Source organism: Crinia signifera, chromosome 7 (genome assembly GCF_055691185.1).
Source record: "Crinia signifera chromosome 7, ASM5569118v1, whole genome shotgun sequence".
Taxonomy (NCBI): Eukaryota; Metazoa; Chordata; class Amphibia; order Anura; family Myobatrachidae; genus Crinia; species Crinia signifera.
The window spans coordinates 43670983-43692998 of NC_139223.1; the positions used below are offsets into that span (position 1 = coordinate 43670983).

General features: G+C 49.8%; 1 protein-coding gene across 1 annotated transcript in view; it reads right to left on the reverse strand.

The window, feature by feature from the left end:
• The window catches only part of SLC5A11 (solute carrier family 5 member 11), a 56627-nt gene that overhangs the window by 19673 nt on the left and 14938 nt on the right, over window positions 1–22016 (reverse strand). The window contains exons 3-9 of the mRNA XM_083152943.1: window positions 16803–16862; window positions 16609–16713; window positions 15281–15386; window positions 12722–12802; window positions 8344–8549; window positions 7366–7501; window positions 1102–1209 (exon numbers count right to left, since the gene is read on the reverse strand). Coding sequence (XP_083009069.1) covers window positions 1102–1209; window positions 7366–7501; window positions 8344–8549; window positions 12722–12802; window positions 15281–15386; window positions 16609–16713; window positions 16803–16862 — 802 coding nt within the window. The remainder of the gene's footprint in view (window positions 1–1101; window positions 1210–7365; window positions 7502–8343; window positions 8550–12721; window positions 12803–15280; window positions 15387–16608; window positions 16714–16802; window positions 16863–22016) is intronic.

Sequence of the window (22016 nt, forward strand, 5' to 3'; positions counted from 1 at the left end):
TACTATACCCAATGTATAACCGACTGCACCCAATGAGTAACTCACTGCACCGAATGTATATCTCACTGTGCACAATTTGTAACCCACTGCATCCATTCTATAACACACTGCAACGAATGTATAACTCACTGCAATCAATTTATAATTCACTGCACAAAATGTATAACCCACTGAATCCAATTTGTAACCCACTGCATCCATTCTATAACCCACTGCACCGAATGTATAACTCACTGCACCCAATGTGTAACTCACAGCATCCAATGTGTAAACCTACCGCAGCCAATGTATAATACACTGCATCCAATATATAGCTCACCGCACCCATTCTATAACTCACTGCAGTGAACATATAACTTACTGCACCCAATGTGTAACTCACTGCACCCAATATATAACCTACTGTACCAAATGTATAACTGACTGCACCCAATGCGTAACTCACTGCACCCATTCTATAACCCACTGCACCCAATGTATAACTAGCTGCACCCAATGTGTAACTCACTACATCCAATGTGTGACCCACTGCACCCAATGTGTAACCAACTGCACCCAATGTATAACCCACTGCATCCAATGTATAGCCCACTGCACCCAATGTGTATCTCACTGCGACCATTCTATAACCCACTGTGCCCAATGTATAAATCACTTCACCCAATGTGTAACCCACTGCATACAATGTATAGCCCACTGCAGCCAATGTATAACCCACTGCTCCCATTCTATAGCCCACTGCTCCCAATGTATAACCTGCTGCAGCCATTAAGGTGCCCATACACGGTACAACTATTTTATGCAATTTGGACTAGATCGCATCACACCCGGCGATTGTACCGTGTATGGGCACCTTTAGTCTGCAGGAAAGCTCACTGATATGTTTATCAATAGACTCTCTCCCCCCCCCCCCCACATACACAATGAGTGAAGGTTGCTTAATACCAAAGAGCAAGTAATCATTAACTAACATTAACTAACAACCTATCTGACAAAAGCTTTCTCAGTATTTCCTGTGCTACATCTATCACAGCTAAATGTTGATTGGTCGCTCCCATGGTCCCATTATACATGCATATAATAAGGTTCTGTGTTATTTACCTGTTGGCAGTAACTCGATGACCATCTTAGGGTATGCAATATCTGAGCACCCCGATGGGTTGTTACAGATAGCCATACATTTCTCAGGATCGGCACAGGCCACTTCATCTGTCATGGGAGAGAGGGAAGTATAAATCGGCCATCCAGCAGAGTCCTCCACACATACAGCTCTCCATACAATCTTCCCAACTTCCAAATGAATATGAAGGAGCCAATGTCCGCATTACAGATCACAGACTTTATATGGATATCAGCCCTCACCTTCTCCTGCCTTCCTGGCTGCTTTCAACTAAAGCATCAGTCAACATAATCTTGTTTAATTACATTTCCCTCTTTGCTGGCAGACAAACTGGGGATATTGATGTAGGTTTGGAGACTCTCCACCAGAGAGACCAGTGGTTAAAGTGTGTGTGTGTGTGTGTGTGTGTGTGTGTGTGTGTGTGTGTGTGTGTGTGTGTGTGTGTGTGTGTGTGTGTGTGTGTGTGTGTGTGTGTGTGTGTGTGTGTGTGTGTGTGTGTGTGTGTGGGGTTTGGAACCAAGTTCCACCACCTGTAATGGTAGGTGGAACGAGTTTCCCCTCCACTATTGCCCTGCACAGTAATTCCAACAGAAAAACACCACCCACATAAATAGATGGTGCAGCCACCCCTCCCCCCCTTCCCCTGGTTCTGGTGGCTCCATGGTTCTCCTCCACCTATGGTCCACCCCTCCTGGTACTCACATGAGTTCCGACACCTCTCCCAGAGCACTTTGAACCCTGAGTGAGACAACTTGCTGCTAAGATGTGTCATTGTCCACTTAAGTAATGGTTTCCTTCAGAAATATGGTAAAAATGAGCCATTAATGGTAGTAGCTACCTAATGCCCATATGATTGCCCCATTTGGTGCTTCCTTCTCCCCATGCACCGTTGCAAATAGTTGACCAGATCCATAATACCCATCAAATACTTTTCTGCACAGATTTTAGTTCTGGCTGAATCTCACTGTTCCGGCTTCCGCTCACTGAAGATCTTGGAGTGTGAGGAGAAAATTGCCTTTGATGTCGAGGGCAGCCAGAGGGGAGTACTGTATGATACTATGTCCAGTGCTTAGGCAGTTCATGGTGTAAGATTTAGCTTTTTTGGTAGATAAAACATTTAAACAGAAACCCAATGGGAAAAGGGGAACTCAACAAGCACCAAGCCAGTCATTGTATATTCATATTGCTCAATCAATGATTAATAACATAGGCTCTAATTCATATTTGCATGAAAACTAGATGGTTTTCATACAAGCAAGATGTTTTGGGGTCTGCACAAATGCAAGTCTGTTCTTAAAAATGTTCTTCAAAATGGGGTAGTGTCGCCTTCGTTTTGAAGGGGTGATGGTGTTTGGCTTCTACAATCAGGCTGCATAAACTTCAGCTTACACAGGCTGGCCAATACATGTAAGCATTGCGGCGATGGCTATCTGGATCCTCAGTAGGCTTCCAGCCTTGCAGATGCTCTCCATAAGTAACCCCAGCCTTACAGACGCTCTCCATAAGTAACCCCAGCCTTACAGACGCTCTCCATAAGTAACCCCAGCCTTACAGACGCTCTCCATAAGTAACCCCAGCCTTACAGACGCTCTCCATAAGTAACCCCAGCCTAACAGACGCTCTCCATAAGTAACACCAGCCTTACAGACGCTCTCCATAAGTAACCCCAGCCTTACAGACGCTCTCCATGAGTAACCCAAGCCTTACAGACGCTCTCCATAAGTAACCCCAGCCTTACAGACGCTCTCCATAAGTAACCCCAGCCTTACAGACGCTCTCCATAAGTAACCCCAGCCTTACAGACGCTCTCCATAAGTAACCCCAGCCTTACAGACGCTCTCCATAAGTAACCCCAGCCTTACAGACGCTCTCCATAAGTAACCCCAGCCTTACAGACACTCTCCATAAGTAACCCCAGCCTTACAGACACTCTCCATAAGTAACCCCAGCCTTACAGACGCTTTCCATAAGTAACCCCAGCCTTACAGACGCTCTCCATAAGTAACCCCAGCCTTACAGACGCTCTCCATAAGTAACCCCAGCCTTACAGACGCTCTCCATAAGTAACCCCAGCCTTACAGACGCTCTCCATAAGTAACCCCAGCCTTGCTTTTTCTTTACTGATTTCAGATAAAAGTTAAAAGAGATAAGGGAGCTACAGTACAGTGTCTGCCATCTGCCTAATCATAAATCCAGTCCTGTCCGTCATGCACATTCAGGAAGAGATTCTGCATCTTTGAATAAGGTCGCATCTATAGTGATTTCATGCATGATACGGATGCATCCTGGGCTGCAATGCATCTATGTGGCGAATGTACACATAACTTAGAGCCCTATGCATCTCACTGCTTCTCTCCGCTATATATGGATGCTTATGTGGCAGCTGGCAGCAACAATGTGACTGTGCGCAAGAGAACTAGATGATGGGGTTTTTGGGGTGAGTTGTGGGAGCGTATGTAGCTAAAGTTATCCACTATGAATATGCATTCCGGGGTCCACACTGTACGTCTCCTGCACATGTCAGGGAGCGGGCCTCAATTCCAATGTTAACGAATGTCGCTATCCTCGCCATTAAAAGTGAGGGACAGTGTGCTTGCAGAGATGTGTAGGCTTTAAAACATGCAAATTCCATTCCTAGTGGGGTCTGGAGTTGCATTCACATTGCTCTCCTCTGGGATACATTACTCTGCTCTGGGATGCATTAATTTCCTCTGGGACACATTACTCTCCTCTGGGATACACTACTTTCCTCTGGGACACATTACTCTCCATTGGGATACATTTCTCTTCTCTTGGATGCATTACTCTCCTCTGGGACGCATTACTCTCCTCTGGGAAACATTACTCTCCTCTGGGATGCATTACTCTCCTCTGGGACGCATTACTCTCCTCTGGGACGCATTACTCTCCTCTGGGATGCATTACTATCGTCTGGGACGCATTACTCTCGTCTGGGACACATTACTCTCCTCTGGGACACATTACTCTCCTCTGGGACACATTACTCTCCTCTGGGACACATTACTCTCCATTGGGATGCATTTCTCTTCTCTTGGATGCATTACTCTCCTCTGGGATGCATTACTCTCCTCTGGGATGCATTACTCTCCTCTGGGACGCATTACTCTTCTCTGGGACGCATTACTCTCCTCTGGGACGCATTACTCTCGTTTGGGACGCATTACTTTCCTCTGGGACACATTACTCTCCTCTGGGACACATTACTCTCCTCTGGGACACATTACTTTCCTCTGGGACACATTACTCTCCATTGGGATGCATTTCTCTTCTCTTGGATGCATTACTCTCCTCTGGGATGCATTACTCTCCTCTGGGACGCATTACTCTCGTCTGGGATGCATTACTTTCCTCTGGGACACATTACTCTCCTCTGGGACACATTACTTTCCTCTGGGACACATTACTCTCCATTGGGATGCATTTCTCTTCTCTTGGATGCATTACTCTCCTCTGGGACGCATTACTCTCCTCTGGGATGCATTATTCTCATCTGGGACGCATTACTCTTGTCTGGGATGCATTACTTTCCTCTGGGACACATTACTCTTCTCTGGGATGCATTAAACATTACAGAGCATTCCGAGGAACAGAATAGGAATGGGAGGGAGTTCGGTATGAAATGCAGAATGTCATTAATTCAACATGAGAATGTTGACATGGTCCTAATTTGAACCTTAACCATGTGAACATTCTTCATGTAGACAATGAGGAAATGTGAACATTTTAGAATGTTGATATATTGTCCCTTGTGGCCCAGCAGTGACTTACCTGCTTACGGCTGCAGCGGTATCTTCCATATCATGGCATTGTCACTTCTGGTACAGACCTCCCATCCTTCAGCATTCAGGTATTTCTCTGCTATTCCTAACCTACCCCCACAGTCTAACCCTGAACACTACCTAAACATAAAATCCCCGCCGCACCCTCTTCCCTGCAGTCTTACCCTAATATGAACATTCTGAAACGGTTGTTGACGTATCGGCTGTCTGCATTTTGACAATGGCCCTTATTCTGGTTCACTCGCAAAAGGCAAATTCCTTCTCAAATGGCCAAAACCATGTGCACTGCAGGTGGGGCAGATGTAACATGTGCAGAGAGAGTTAGATTTGGGTGAGTTATTTTGTTTCTGTGCAGGGAAAATACTGACTGCTTTATTTTTTCACTGCAATACAGATATCAGTTTGTAGTAAAACCCCACCAGTGGTGTAACAATAGTCCCGCAGACCCCGCGGTCGTGGGGAGGCGCTGTGGGCACCGGGGCTCTGCGGGGCTATTGATGCGCCTCCCTAGCCCTGCCTTACCCCGCTGACGCTGCTTGCTGTTGACGCCGCCGGCGGCTGTGTGGCCCGGACCCGCAGACATGCTTGTCTGCGGTCCCGGCTCTCCTCCAGGCTGGCACCTGATAATGGCAAAGATAACTGTCACAAAATGTCCGCCCCTATACAGCAGACACTTCTTGAAGATGCTAGAGGAGGCTCCTCTAGCATCTTCAAAAAGTGTCTGCTGTAAGGGGGCAGTCATTTTGTAAAAGCTATTTTTGCCATTATCAGGAACCGGGACTGCAGACAAGTAGATCGTTGGCAGCAGGGACTTGCACAGAGTGGACCTATCACCAGGAATAACATCTAGATCCACCAGCATCCATGGACACCTGTGGTTTTCTATCTTTTGCTGTGTTTGTCTACAGTTTTGTGGACAAATTATTCTGGTGAGAGTCCATTACATGCACCCATATTATATTTTAAATTGTATCTTTTTGAATTGAATAAAACGGTATTTCACTATTGGAGGCATATTTCTATTCTCTTCTGTATGGTAACCCATTTACAAGGGACAGATGATTGTGGTTTGGAGTTGACTCCTCTCCCATTCGAGCTCAGAGTGTCTGCTTAAAATAAGTGGACAACAACAGATGGTACGGTTCCCCACTTGGGGATTTCCTCTTACAGCAGGGGTGTCAAACTCAAATTCATCGGGGGCCGCATCAGCAGTTTGGTCACCCTCAAAGGGCCGGTTGTATCTGTAGGACTATGTGTCCACTCTTTATTATCATAATAGTGTCCTTCATACAAGTATGTCCCAAATAATACCACTGTAACTCAGCAGTAGCCTTTCCCTCCTATTGCTGTGAACTGCAGTGCATTAGGGCACACGCTGCCTGCACATTTGGGCAGCACTCAGTCTTAGGGCATATGTCCTGCTTATTATCATGGGACACAGCAATTAATGATGGGCTGCAATGTCCCAGTGCACACACACACACACACACATAGGCAGAGAGTTTGACACTTACCTGCTCTGATGCGTCCACTCCAGTCTGAGCTGCTCCACCACCAAGGACACAGCTGCGCTCTCACACAGGCGCATTTCCCCCTCCCTCCCGTGAGTAGCGCTCCTCGCACTATCTATCCAGGAGTGGGGGGCAGCGTGCTCCCGGTCACTGTGCAGTGCACACTCAGCAGTAAGTGACCTGGAGCGCACAGCAGCAGCAGCACCATTCACCACGACGGACCTGCTCTTTCCTCTCTCTGGCTCCTATACAGCAGGTGGGAGCGGAGGAGGGGTTGACGACCGGCGGCACTGCGCTAGAGGGCAGATGTTCTCTGGCTTGTAGGCTGCCGCGCATGCGCTGAAGAGGCGGCTTTCTTGTTTAAAAAAATAGAGAATAAAAGGTGAAGGCTGGCGGCGGCTGCGCGGGCCACATGAAGAGGTCTGGCGGGCCGGATTTGGCCCGCGGGCCTTGTGTTTGACACCCCTGTCTTACAGAATCCATAAAAATTGGGATATCACCCTATGTATATTTTCTCTTTTTTTCTATGTACACTGAGAAACAAGGAGTATATGATATAAAACAGAATTGAGAGCGAGGAGCGCCTTTAGAAACTGTCAGTATTTTTTGGCTTGTATGTATTTGTGTATATATGTGGTGATATATTAACTGTACAGTGTGAGGCAGCCCCTAGCGCATTAATTTATTTCCAAAAACAAATTTACGGTACCCACCCAAATCTAATTCTATCTGCACATGTTACATCTGCCCCACCTGCAGTGCACATGGTTTTGTCCATTTGAGAAGGCATTTGCCTTTTGCGAGTGAACCAGAATAAGGGCCAATGTTGATACTGTGGTCATTATTGATCTTGTGACTGCATTCTGCAGGAGACAGAGCTTATTCGAACAGTTGTCTATGTAACCCAACTCCTAAAGCTGCACCAGGAATTTACCTGTGAAGAGGACTCGGCTTATCATCCCAGGCAGAACCATGATGAAGAATGGGAAGACCTTCATATAAGCTGCCAGTAGAGAGCCACCCTTAGCGTGAGAAAGGTTCTTAGCCGACAAAGATCTTTGTACAATCACCTGTGGGCACAATTGTAGCTTTAACCAACCTGTTCCCCATACATCAACCAAATCAACTCAAAGCAATGTGACATACAGTACTGTGATACATTAGATAACATGTAATGTACATACTACTAGGTAGGTATGGCTACTGTGGTCACAATTCAGCATTGTTAGCGACCATTTATCTGTATAAGATAACCACTGGCGATCATGTTTAGGTTGACAATACCATGATCAACCACTAGTGGTCAAAGGCGTCTAGTTATCTAGTTAGATGACTAAACTTGGTCGACAGCATCTAGATAGACAATGATGGGAGATTGACGCCTTTGAATGATTGACGGGAACCTAGTTGACAGTAGCAAGGTTGACCAGAGTTTTTCATGTTTCTTTTTAGTGCAGGTCCACTTGGTTCATACTTTACTATCGAAGTGGACATACAGTAAGATTTTAATAGTGTGCCCGAAGCATGGCAAGCGCAGTGAGCCATGCAATGGGGCACTGTGCACGTACACAGTGTCCATGGGGACCCCTGTGACATTGGGTACCAAGAAACATGAAAAAATTGTGACAACCTTGTTACGATCGACCATGTTCCCGTCGATCATTCACAGGTGTCGATCTCCCGTCGCTGTCTAACTAGACGAGGTTGACCAAGTTTAGGAGTCTAGCTAGACGCCTTTGACCACCAGTGGTCGATCATGGTATTGTCGACCTAAACTTAGTCAATCCTATATCCCAGAACTCTTATATATATCGGAACCAGTATGAAAATGGAGTACATGTCTGGGGCATATACAATATACCCAAACCCTTAATTTGAATGAATTATAGTGGAACCATTGCTCCAGACCTACCTGGTCAGTGCACCAGTACCAGAGGGATGGGATGGTCATTCCCACCAGCACACCAGGCCATGGCAGATCAGAACTGACTGGGTCTCGGAAGATGTGAAAGGCGTCTTCTCTAGGAATCCCGCAGGTGCTGTTACCGGCATGGCTGCTTGGGATGGCGGCAAAATACTTTTCCTGCAAGTTCTCATAGCCACCAATCTTTATGAAACCTACATGGGAATGAAGGGATGAATCAGTTATGTTGCGATGGTGCAGCTCAGATGTGGGGAAGACAGATGCCAGTACCATAAAATAATACAAGGTTCTTTCATTGAAACTGATTTGCCAACACATATACAGTATATTAGGGATATGGTCTAGGTCGACAGTCAAAAGGTCGACATGGTGTTTTTTGAGCCGACATGTGCAGACAGGCGGTATTTCATGCCCTACCATCCACTAGGGCGTGGTGGTAGAATAAAATAGTGTGCCTAGCACATCGAGGCACCGTGGCCGAAACATGGCGAGCGCTGCGAGCCATGCGAGGTAACGCGGTGCACTTAAAACTGTGTTCATGTTGATCGTTTTGACAATCGGGTCAAAAAACAGTGTAAAACCCCATGTCGACCTCTTGACTGTCAACCTAGACAATGTAGACTGGCGTATTTTGCTGCATTTCACCGTGTTGCAAAAGCCACGGTGAAATGCAGCTGATTGGCTGCATTAGCCGCAGGTTTCGCTGTTTGGGGGAATCCTCACCATCCTGTTTTGAAGGAGGAGGGCTGCCGCAATGCGGGCCCCCCCTCCGCTGTCGCTGGCACCTCCACGCTTCACGTCCGCCGTGCTCCCCAGCCTCCAGCGCATGCTCAGTAACTTCATATATACTGCGCATGCGCTGGCCCAAGCCTCCATGGGTTGCCTTTGCAGCAGCCCCCGGAGGCTTAATCAGGTTCCCGGGTCCGGCGCATGCACAGTATGGTCCGTGGTACTGCGCATGCGCAGAACCCGTTTTGGGGGCTGTCGCGCAATTTAGGGAGGCATCCTGGAGGGAGGGAACACCAATGGGACTGCCTTGAGTGACTGGCAGGTCGAACTTCCAATAGGAAGTTACTGCCAGTCACATTGAAGCCAGAGCAGTCTCACAGACTGCATCTGGCTTCATAGGCAGAGGCAGTGGCGGAATTTACCTGGGGGGTCTGCAGCCCTGCAGCCCATAGGTAAACACCGCCACTGGTAGACTGGTATTGACTTATGATATAAGCGGATCATGACAATTTGTCATTTCTAGATACAGTGTCTGTACATTTTTGTGCATCACTAGAACGTTCATGATGTGCACATATTCAATCATTTATTTTATTATAATGTTATATGTTTTTCATGTGTGTGTCTTTAAATGTGGATTCTTTCTGAATTCATTCTTTTAAATATTCTTTGATTAAAAGTTCAATTTTACAATAAGAGTGCCCCCACAAAGAGAGAGTACTTGTCTTTCTCCAAACCCTTATGTGGGTAATATAATCTTTTTTTATACTGTAGCTCAGACTTCTCTGGAGAGATCTAAAAATGGCTGAGCAGAGACGCTTCCCATCCATACTTGCCTACTTTTCAGGCTGCCCTCTCTGGGAGAGGGTAGCCAGCTCAGTTAGGCAGGGGGTGAGGCCATCGCCGGGAGTGAAAAAGAGCAGGGTGGGGGCAGAGCCACCGGAGGGGAGCATGGTCAGAGCGACTGCTTGGGGGCGTGGTCAGAGCAAACATGTAATTTTAGCCACACGCCCCTTTGTGCAATGCCGCTATTTCAGGCATTGCACTGCGGTGGGTGTTGCTAAAATGGCACGATCACATCATTTGACCCATGGCCCCCGTTGCTGGTTAGGGGGGGGGGGACGCGGGAGCCGCACAGTGGTCTGGGAGGGTGACCCAGTTTCCGGGACCTTCCCAGATATTCCGGGAGGGTAGGCAACACTGTTACCATCCAACCTGATGGCGCTTGAGAGGTGCTACAAAGAGGAATGGGTGAAACTACCCAAATATAGGTGTGCCAAGCTTGTTGCAAATACTTGAGGCTGTAATTGCTGCCAAAAGCGCATCAACAAAGTATTGGAGCAAAGGCTGTGAATACTTACGTACATGTGTTTTTTTTTTTTTTGCAAAAATCTCCCAAAAACTTTTTTCATGTTGTTATTATGCACATTATGCATCCCTCACTCAAAGGATTAATGAATAGACTCCAATATCGGCTATTTAATTTTCTGATTGCATTAACCTGGATGTAATTATGAAAAATATTAATTAAAAATAGGTCAGTGGGTGTGCAAAAGGTCTAGACATGTTTTCTAACTTTTCAAATGTCCATTGCTTGCACATCGAGGATAGAGCCATCTTGTGGGCATACTGTAGCATGAGAACACAGTTTGCCTATTCCATACCTCCCAACTGTCACGATTACAGTGGGACAGTCCCGATTTTCGGGTCCTGTCCCGCTGTCCCACCCGCGGCAGGCATTGTCCAGCTGCGGGGGGTGGCAGTTGGGAGACCCCCCAATCTAATAGAATAGACGCTGTGCGCACAGCGTCTATTCTCGTATGAAAATGAGGTTGCGACTAATTAGCATAAGCCACGCCCTCATTTGCATACGGCCCACCCCCTTTTCGGACGCTCGCGCTGCGATTTCTTCAACAGAGAAGTTGGGAGGTATGCTATTCACTAAGAACCAGTGACATGAATTAGGATATATAGTAATTAACTGAGAACTCCTGTCATCACTTAACATGACCTTGTTGTGGCCACACACTTTGTATTGCCTGCAAAGAATTTGTGTTCACTCCACAAAATGGCTGCTGCCAGTGTGTGTAGGAGTGAGGTACATGAAAAATAATTCTACAAAATGTAAACCTTGTAGTTCTTTTGTGACACACCAATATAATTACCCTTATTTATCCCAGAAGTTTAGTCATATTTTTAGACAGGGTATTTACCCATACTTGCCGACTTTTCAGCTGCCCTCTCCGGGAGAGGGCAGCCAGCTCTGGTAGGCAGGGGGGCGGGGCCACATCCGGGAGTGAAAAGAGGCGGTTCGGGGGCATGGCCACACAGATGCTACCCTGTTGGGGGCGTGCCTATAGTGTTGCGTCATTTTAGCCCTGCCCCCGCCGTGCAATGCCGGTATTTCAGGCATTGCACGGCGGGGGGGGGGGGCTAAAATGCAGCGATCGCGGCATTTTACCCGCGGACCCCCCCGCCGAGGGACACATCGCGGGAGTTGGGGGGGATATGCGGGAGGATTGCCACCCTTTCCGGGGGGCCGGGAGGGGGACCCGATTTCCGGGACCCTCCCGGCCATTCCGGGAGGGTAGTCAACCCTGTATTTTTTCAATACAGTATTGTTAAAATATGGGTACTTGTTTCCTAGCAGGGCGCCCACTAAGCTAATTGCTTAGCGGGCGATTCTGCGTAAGAAAATTACGCATCGCATGCGGTTTTAGCGTACGATGCGATCCGATGCGATTTTCCTATGTTATTTATTCACTGCTCTTTTTTTGCCCTGGCTGTGCGATGCAATCGCATCCCACCGCAAAATTGCATGCGATGCCATTTACTTTACTATACACTTATATGCGATGCTATAAGATTGAGGAACCCCCCTACTATCCACGCCACCTCGAAGCGTGGCGAGCGCAGCGTGCCCCATGAGGGGCGGCGGAACGCGTCCTCCCGACCTTTTCATACCCCCACTATCCACGTCGGCGTGGAGTTGATTTTATATTGTGTGGCGAGCGCAGCGAGGGGATGCAGAATACATGTAGCGTAATCCGCGGGGCTCGCCACGCTTCGGGCTCGGTGGTTTGCTGCGCTCGCCACACTATATAAAATCAACTCCACTGTATTTGCTTGTTGACCTTGAGCCTTTCAACAGGCTTGAGCACTCACCAGCAAAAACGTAAATGGGCACCTCTGAATGCAGCCCAATACTTAACTAGTGGGTTGGTTTATTTAATCTGTATGTACCGCTGTACTCACAGTTATGCATGTGACAGAAGCTCAGCACAGAGTGGAGCATACAGACCACCAGTTGCAGGTCTGTATGGAGGGGTGCAGGAGTCAATAGGTGAATAGCAGGTGTGGAATGCAGTAATAGCAGGGTCTCACTGAAATGTCTTTGTCCCACTGAAGCACTCTAAAGGCCCATACACACTGGGGGATTTTGAGCTGAAAGCAGCTCAGTATTGCAGTTTGATCTGCTTTCAGCTCAAAAGCTGCCCAGTGTGTATGCACCTTAGCAGAGTGACAAGATGGCATTACACATGTGGCATTTCCAAAACTCAGTTGTTGTACTGGTTGTTAAGTAATCTGCCGTCCTAGATGTGACATATACATACTGACAATGGGAACATGTACTCACTGTATACCATGAGAATAAGAGCCCCAATGATCATGATGACTGTCTGCAGTGTGTCGGTGTAGATCACTGCTGCCAGGCCACCTACAGAACAAACACAGATTGTGTGTGACTATATCTATAAATTGTATATACACAATATATGTACACACATATACACACACAGTCTATATTAAAGGTACAGCATGGAATTTTCTGGCTTTAAGACGTATGTAACGGGTCTTTTTTTAAATGTATTTAATGGCTGCTCAGAATATAATATTGAATGACATGGGTTTGGCTTTGGTGGCTTGAAGCTGGTAAAGCGATTCATAGAAAAGCACAGGGGAAAAAGGAGAGGAGTAAGAGAAGTAGCATTTGGGATGGATTGTAGAAATACAGGGCAGCTATAGTGGGGAAAGGCTGCTGTAGAGGGGAAGAGCAGCTGTAGAGGGGAAGAGCAGCTGTAGAGTGGAAGAGCAGCCGTAGAGGGGAAGAGCAGCCATAGAGGGGAAGGACAGCTGTAGATGGGAAAGGCAGCTGTAGAGGGGAAGAGCAGCTGTAGATGGGAAAGGCAGCTGTAGTGGGGAAAGGCAGCTGTAGATGGGAAAGGCAGCTGTAGAGGGTAATGGCAGCTGTGGAGGGGAAGGGCAGCTGTAGATGGGAAAGGCAGCTGTAGAGGGGAAGGGCAGCTATAGAGGGGAAGGGCAGCTGTAGATGGGAAAGGCAGCTATAGAGGGGAAGGGCAGCTGTAGATGGGAAAGGCAGCTGTAGAGGGGAAGGGCAGCTGTAGACGGGAAGGGCAGCTGTAGAGGGGAAGGACAGCTGTAGAGGGGAAGGACAGCTGTAGATGGTAAAGGCAGCTGTAGAGCGGAAGGACAGCTGTAGATGGGAAAGGCATCTGTAGATGGGAAAGGTAGCTGTAGACGGGAAGGGCAGCCGTAGAGGGGAAGGGCAGCCATAGATGGGAAAAGAAGCTACTGTATAGAGGGGAAGGGCAGGTATAGAGTGAAAGGGCATAGGTAGATGTGAAGGGAAGCTGCAGAGGGGAAAGGAAGCTATAGAGGGGAATGGCAGCTGTAGATGGTAAAGGCAGCTGTAGATGGGAAAGGCAGCTATAGTGGGGAAAGGCAGCTGTAGATGGGAAAGGCAGCTGTAGAGGGGAAGGGCAGCTGTAGAGGGGAATAGCAGCTGTAGAGGGGAAGGGCAGCTGTAGATGGGAAAGGCAGCTGTAGAGGGGAAGGGCAGCTATAGAGGGGAAGGGCAGCTGTAGAGGGGAAGGGCAGCTGTAGATAAGAAGGGCAGCTATAGAGGGGAAGGGCAGCTGTAGACGGGAAAGGCAGCTGTAGAGGGGAAGGCAGCTATAGAGGGGAAGGGCAGCTATAGAGGGGAAGGACAGCTATAGAGGGAAAGGGCAGCTGTAGATGGGAAAGGCAGCTGTAGAGGGGAAAGGCAGCTGTAGAGGGGAAGGGCAGTTGTAGACAGGAAGGGCAGCTGTAGAGGGGAAGGACAGCTGTAGAGGGGAAGGACAGCTGTAGATAGTAAAGGCAGCTGTGGAGGGGAAGGACAGCTGTAGATGGGAAAGGCATCTGTAGATGGGAAAGGCAGCCGTAGAGGGGAAGGGCAGCCGTAGATGGGAAAGGCAGCTATAGAGGTGAAGGGCAGCTGTAGATGGGAAATGCAGCCGTAGAGGGGAAGGGCAGCTGTAGATGGGAAAGGCACCTATAGAGGGGAAGGGCAGCTGTAGATGGGAAAGGCAGCTGTAGATGGGAAGGGCAGCTGTAGATGGGAAGGGCAGCTGTAGAGGGGAAGGGCAGCTGTAGATGGGAAGGGCAGCTGTAGATGGGAAAGGCAGCTGTAGATGGGAAAGGCAGCTGTAGAGGGGAAGGACTGCTGTAGATGGGAAAGGCAGCTGTAGATGGGAAAGGCAGCTGTAGAGGGGAAGGGCAGCTGTAGAGGTGAAGGGAAGATGCAGAGGTGAAAGGAAGCTATAGAGGGGAAGGGCAGCTGTAGATGGGAAAGGCAGCTGTAGAGGGGAAGGGCAGTGTAGAGGGGAAGAGCAGCTATAGAGGGGAAAGGCAGCTGTGGAGGGGAAGGGCAGCTGTAGAGGGAAAGGGCAGCTGTAGAGGGAAAGGGCAGCTGTAGAGGGGAAGGGCAGCTATAGAGGGGAAGGGCAGCTGTAGAGGGGAAGGGCAGCTGTAGATGGAAAAGGCAGCTGTAGATGGAAAAGGCAGCTGTAGAGAGGAAGGGCAGCTGTAGAGGGGAAGGGCAGCTGTAGAGTTAAAGGGCAGCGCTGTACAGGGGAAGGCTGCTGTAGAGGGGAAGGGCAGCTGCAGAGTGCAAGGGCAGCTACAGAGTGGAAGGGCAGCTGTACAGAGACAGGCCAGCTGTAGGGGGGAAGGTAGCTGTAGAAGGAAAGGACAGCTGTAGAGAGGAAGGGTAACTGCAGAAGAGTAAGGCCATTGTAATGGAGAATGGCAGCTGTAGAGGGAAAGAGCACCTGCAGAGGGTAAGGGCAGCTGTAGAGTGGAAAGTGCAGCTCTAGCAGATAACACAAGCCAGAACAATTGACGTGAGACTCACCAGCAACTGTATAGATTGCAGTGATCACAAGTAGTCCAATAACAGCCACATATAGATCCCACTGGAGAGCCTGCTGTATAAATAGTGCCCCAGCATACATATCCACCTGTGGATGAAGGATACATTACATTGTGTGGAACTGAGGCTGTCACTCTATATACAGTGGAGATGCCACATGTTTAGGCCATACAGTGATGCACCTCCACCAGAATCATGGGAGATTAGGAGATCTAAGCGGCGCATCAGCAGTGTCTTGTTCCCTAGTTCCTATGAATTAATGGGCTGTTCTTTCTGGATGGGGGATCCAGGAGGGAGCTTGGAATAGGCACGGTGCTGTGAATGGTACCAGGTTGGCCCCAACCCAGCTGCCCAACACCATCATTTGGAAATGCAATTCATTGCACATCAGTCATTATTCTTTGTCCATATTGCAACAGACCGCTCTGTACTAAATGTAACTCGACAAGACAGCAGTTGAAGAACTGGCAAGTTACAGGTTTCAAATTTCAGAAGCCTCCTGAGAATCTGACACTGCATATGCCCATATTTCAATAACCGGAGGCTATGGAAGAGGGATATCTAGAGCTCTCTCTCCTGCAAACATGCCTCCATAGGCGTAAAAAGTATAACAATTGTATGCTTGGATATCTGCGAATGGCGTAAACCAGTGGAGCCAATATCTAAGATGCTTTGCTTTTCGAAGTTTGGTACATAGGGATCAAATTATAGTCGCCATCGATAAAATGAATAGGGAATGCAACGCTAATTAGCTTTTTGCAGGCGATTTCTGTGATGACACGATTACATAGTTCTGCAGATGGTAATTAATTCAGATCAGTTAGTCCTGCCAACCTCTGACTTCAAGGAGCAACAAATGTCAGGGAGGGCCTCAAAAGTCAACCACTTTGATACGTAACACTGAATCACCTACAGTTATATGTGAGGGGTGACCGTGAAAGCATACGTGCCTACTTTTAAAGTGTCCTCTCCGGGAGAAGCACGGAGAGGAGACTGTTATCAAGCCCCACCCACAGCACTGAAAATCCCAAGTTTCGAATGTCCCCGAGGAGGGGGCGGTACTAAAATGGCGCTATTTGCTTAGTTTGGCCCACAACCTCCCTTTAAAAAAAACTGTGAATCGCTGTAATTTAATGAGGCGGCTGGTTGGGGGGGGGGGGGGGAGCGGCGGAATCCACTAGGATTGCACACCTTCCGGGGAGCCCAGGAGGGAGCACCAATTTCCAGGACCCTCACGGCCAATCCAGGAGGGTAGACCACCCTGAGTGAAAGGCAATCAGTAAACTGAGTCTCGGTGCGTAGAGTCTTACAGAAATCTTGGTAAATATGTAGATGAACAGATACAGGATGGCAAGGTAAATTTGGATCCTTTTTCCTCCGAATCGCTTCTGCAAATACTCAGGCATTGTGGTGACCTGGACGGAAGAGACGTATGTGATATTATATCATCAGGCAGGTCATACAATAATAACTAATGATAAGTACAAGCAGTTGGCTTTCTTACCCCAGCAGATATGTAAATTGGCAGAAATAGCCAGGCAAGCACTAGGACACAGAAGAGGCCCTGTATGAGACATAAACCAGGTTAATAATAATACTTCCTCAACATGTGTTCTACTACAGTGCTATATAAATGTGTGTGTGTGTGTGTGTGTTCATCTGTGTGTGTGTGTAATATATTAAAGCAAAACAGAGTAAAATGAAAATTGGGTACTTGTTTCCTAGCAGGGCGCGGCGCCCACTAAACAAATTGCTGAGTGGGCTATTCTGCGTAGGAAAATCGCATCGCATCACATGGGCCATTTTAGTGACGTGCGATGCAATTTTTTAATGTAATTTATGCACTGCTGTGATGGCCCCGGGGGATCGCATCGCACCTCCTGCAAAATCGCATGCGATCGCATGCAAATTTATAGGGTACAAAGCCATGCCATTAGCTATACACTGGGATGAGATACAATGAGGTTTTAGTGCCCCCCCCCCCCACTATCCACGCCACCTCGGAACGCGTCTTCTCGATCGTTTCATACCCCCACTATCCACGTTGGCGTGGAGTTGATTTCATAGAGTGTGGTAAGCGCAGCGAGCCCCACGAGGGGACGCGGATTACTTTACATTTATTCCAGCTGCGCTCGCCACACTATATAAAATCAACTCCACGCCGACGTGGATAGTGGGGGTATGAAAAGGTTGGGAGGATGCGTTCCACCGCCGCTTGCCACACTTCGGGGTGGCGTGGATAGTGGAGGGTCAGTAAAACCTCATTGTATGTCATACAACTGTATAGATAATGGCATGGCATCGCACACTATAAATCGATCGCATGCAATTTTGCTGGCGGTGCGATCCGATCCCCCGGGGCCAACACAGCAGTGAATAAATTACATTAAAAAATGGGGTACTTGTGTATTATCACAGCACCCACTAAACAATTTGCTTAGTAGGCTATTCTGCGTAGGAAAATCGCATTGCATCGCATGGGCCATTTTGCGGGACATGCGATGTGATTTTCCTATGTAATTTATTCACTGCTCTCTCAGCCCTGGGGATCGCATTGCAACTCCCGCAAAATCGCATGCGATTTTATAGGGTGTGCGATGCCATGACATTACCTATACCATAATATGATTGTATGACATACAATGATGTTAAAGCCCCCCCCCCCAATATCCATGCCACCCCGAAGCGTGGTGCACGCAGCGAGCTCCGCGAGGGGCACCAGAATGCGTCCTCCGACTTTTCATTACCCCACTATTCACGTCGGCGTGAAGTTGATTTTATATAGTGTGGCGAGCGCAGCAACCCACCATGCCCGAAGCGTGGCGAGCCCCGGGAGGGGACACGGAATACATGTAAAGTAATCCGTGTACCCTCGCGGGGCACGCTGCGCTCGCCACACTTCGGGCTCGGTGGCTCGCTGCCCTCGCCACACTATATAAAATCAACTCCACACCAACGTGTATAGTGGGGGAATGAAAAGGTCGGAGGACGCACTCCACCGCCCCTCCCCACGCTTCGGGGTGGCATGGATAGTGCGGGGGGGGGGGGGGGGGGGGCCTAAAACCTCATTGTATGTCATACAATGATATTATTGTATAGCTAATGTCATGGCATCGCACACCCTATAAAATCGCATGCGATCGCATATGATTTTGCGGTACATGTGATGCGATCCCCCGGGGCTGAGAGAGCAGTGAATAAATTACAGTAAAAAATCGCTTGACCCTTAAATGGCCCATGCGATGCGATTTCCCTACGGTGCCGTACGTAGCAAAACTGGGCGCCGTGATAATACACAAGTACCAAAAATCGGATCGCATCGCACGGCACTAAAATGGCCCATGCGATGCGATTTCACTACGTTAGCGTACGTAGAAAATTTGGGAGCCCTGCTAGGAAACAAGTACCGAAAATTGTGCTTTATGCAGTGTCCAGTAGATGGCCGCATCTAATAAGGGTTACTCCCAAAAGAACATGAACTGACTATTCAGAGAAAGACACGGGGGGTGAGATTTAATAGGATGAGATATTCAGAAAGTTAGAGATTTTGGAAGAAATCTCCAGTTTTTTTAAAGCGGCAATCGTCTACACTTCAAAATCAAACTGGTTTTGCAGTGTAAATGATTGCCGCTTTAAAAAAAAAAACCTGGAGATTTCTTCCAAAATCTCTCACTTTCTGAATATCTCATCCTATTAAATCTCACCGGGGAGTGAGTGATTTAGACCTGCTCGTAGCGGGATGAATTCGGTCCCACAGCTGATGGTGGGGGTCTGCGCATGTGCAACATCTGAACTGTGTCGTTATATATGTGGTGACAATGCCTGTGTAGTGACAATGCCTGTGTAGTGATAATGGCTGTGTAGTGACAATGTCTTTGTAGTGACAAGGCAAAACGAGGGCAGCATATGCCGGAGTGCAGTTAAGAGCCCGGGGATTTAGGGGTTAAACGCAGATGCATATGCAGCACAAAGCAGTGTGTAATTCTTAGGCAAGTTAGCATGTGGTGCATAGGGGCCAATCAGCACCAGGAGGGGAGGTAGCTTAAGTGGGGTATATAGGGTCCAGCTTGGGGGAGGAACTTCCTCTTGGAATCCGGATTTACACAGTGCAGCACGCGAAGCTAAGTACCTGTTTCTTTGTTTGTAGGCCTGTATACATTCGCGCAGCTGCAATCATGTCGGGCCGCCCCAAGAGATCTGCACCACCTCCACGGTGGTTGGCAGACGCAGCCCGCCCGCTGGTGACTGTGCCAGCGCGCGGCGGAGGGTCAGCAGGACGGCCGCGACCGCGTCATCGCGGGTGCGCGCGCCGTCTCCTGCGCATTCTGGTTCTGGGGGGCATGTTTTCCCCACGCAGGGAAGCGTCTCCCCGGCTCACCAGGGCTCCGCTGTGAGCGGGGAGCACGCTGCACCATCAGCGCGTCCAGGGCACCCAGCAGCGAGTAGCGCTGCTGGGGACAGCGCTCTGGCACCATCTGCTGGCGTCTTAACGCCAGCGCAGGCTTTGCAGGCTTCATTGGGTACCCCACGCGCCTCAGGCAGCGGGGTAAGTGATGGTGGGGCTTCACACAGCGGGGGGGATGGGGGGGTGCCCCCCAGGACTAGTACCCCCTTAGTGCAAGGTCCAGGGAGTCCTCTGCAAGTCATAACAGGGGGCCCCACATGGAGCCCTCTGCGGATGAATGCAGGGGGCCAGCGCGGCGCAGGTCAGGGACCTTTGGCCTCCCTGGCGAACATCATGGCCCCAGTGAGGGGGCCGCTCATTCCCTTGGGCTGGGACGGTGGCCGTGGGGACGCTTTCGTCGGCGGCCGGGTGGATGGCGGTGCCGCCCCCTTTCAGGGTTGGCAGGCCCCGCAACAGCAATGGCATCAGGGCCAGCAGCCATTCCCTTCGGCCCCTCAGGGCTTCGCCGGGGCCCCGGCGGGGCAGGGGGGACACCAGGGGTTTGGTCACACGGGTTTTGGTGCGGGTCAGCAGGCATATATGCAGGCCCCCGTGCAGCAACAACAGCAGTGGGCCTTCCCCGGTCCGAGCGCGGGTGGGTACCCGGGGTACCCCATGCCCAACTCACAGTACGGGCCCTACCCAGGGACCCAACCGGCCCCTTTCCCTTACTTCCCCCAGGCAGCGGGGCAGGTGGCGGGTTTCCCGGGGGGTATTTAAGGGGAGCATGGCAGGGTGCTGGTGCACCACACCCACAGGGCCCGGGTGGGCAACAGCAGGCTTTTCAAGGGGCGGCTTACACTCACCCCAACATGTATGCCCAGGCTCAACAGGTCAACAAGGTTTATGCGACTGGGGGCCCGGGGAGCTCTGGTACAGCAGCAGGGGGGTCAGTGAGGGTGACGGGTTCAGTATATGGTCCTAACACTGCCCCTTTATCTCCCGAGGTATCCTCTGTCGGTGGCGGGAGTGTCGCTTTCGGTGGGTCGTCCCAGGAAGAGGACACAGAACGGTCCAGGAGGGCTCAGGAATCCAGGCCAGCAACACCGGTGGCGGCTCCAGCCATAGCCAGGGTCCCAGTACCGGCTCCCAGGGGGACCGAGGCCCCGGCATCCACGTCGAGAGCAGAAGCATCCACTTCCGCAGGGACGGGGGCCGCAACACGGGTGGATCCCGTGGTTCACGGCGAAGCTTCTGGAGACGGTGAGAATGATAATACCTCAGAGTGTGCATCCTCTTCCTCCCACTCGTCGGCTAGTAGTGACGAGTCTGGGTCCCCCAAGCGCCCGCGCAAGTTTGCAAAAATGGTTGCGCGCGCGGTTGCGAAAAAAGTGGGTGGCGCTAAGCGGGCTAGGAAAGAGGCGGAGCCTGAAGTAGCTGCCACGGCAGGCGATATGGTCCATTGCACCATCACCGCCATGGCCAGGGGCCTGCGTAAGGGTATAAAGGATAAGATAAAAAGGGGAAAGTTTGTCGACTTCTTTACACTGACAGTCGACATGAAAAAGGATTTTGAAGCAGCCAAGAAGGCGGGAAGTGGTAGTGAGGCGGCCTTTAAAGGCTTCCACAATTGGCTGAAAGGATTCTTAATCTTCTCCTCTTGTTACCTGAGCACAAGGCCCGGGGAGCACGTGAACGTCTTGCGCTACCTGTTCCTGGTGAACGAGACGTACACGGATTATAAGGGGTTGGCGTGGCGGAACTACGATGAGAAGTTCCGCCTCGCCCACGCCGGGTCGAGGGTCATGCCCATGGGCTGCAAGCACGTGGAGATATGGCTCGAGGTGATTGGCAAGGGGCAACATAGCTCAGACACCTCAGACAGGAAGCCATTTCCTGCGGCCAAACCCGGTGCTAAAACCGGCGGCAAAGGGAAGTGCTTTGCATACAACGAGGGCAAGTGTGACAGGGGCGCCAAGTGCCGCTTCCGTCACGACTGCAGTAACTGCGGGGGGGGGGGGGGGGCACCCCTCTAAATCTTGCAGGTCAGCGGCCAAGGGCGGGGATCACGGGGACGCCGGCACTGGCGGAAAGTAAGGCCCCTTCCCCAATTGTGGTAGAGGCCCTGGCTCGCAGGTTAATGGCGTACCCCAACAGGGCCGACGCACGGTTTTTGTTAGACGGGTTTAGTTTTGGTTTCCCCCTCCCCATCCCGGATGGAATCAGAGTTTCCTGCATTAGGAACCTCAAGTCCGCCAGGGATTTTCCCGAAGTGGTCCGACAGAAGGTCCGGGCTGAAGTGGCCCTGGGCAGGATGGCGGGTCCCTTCCAAGG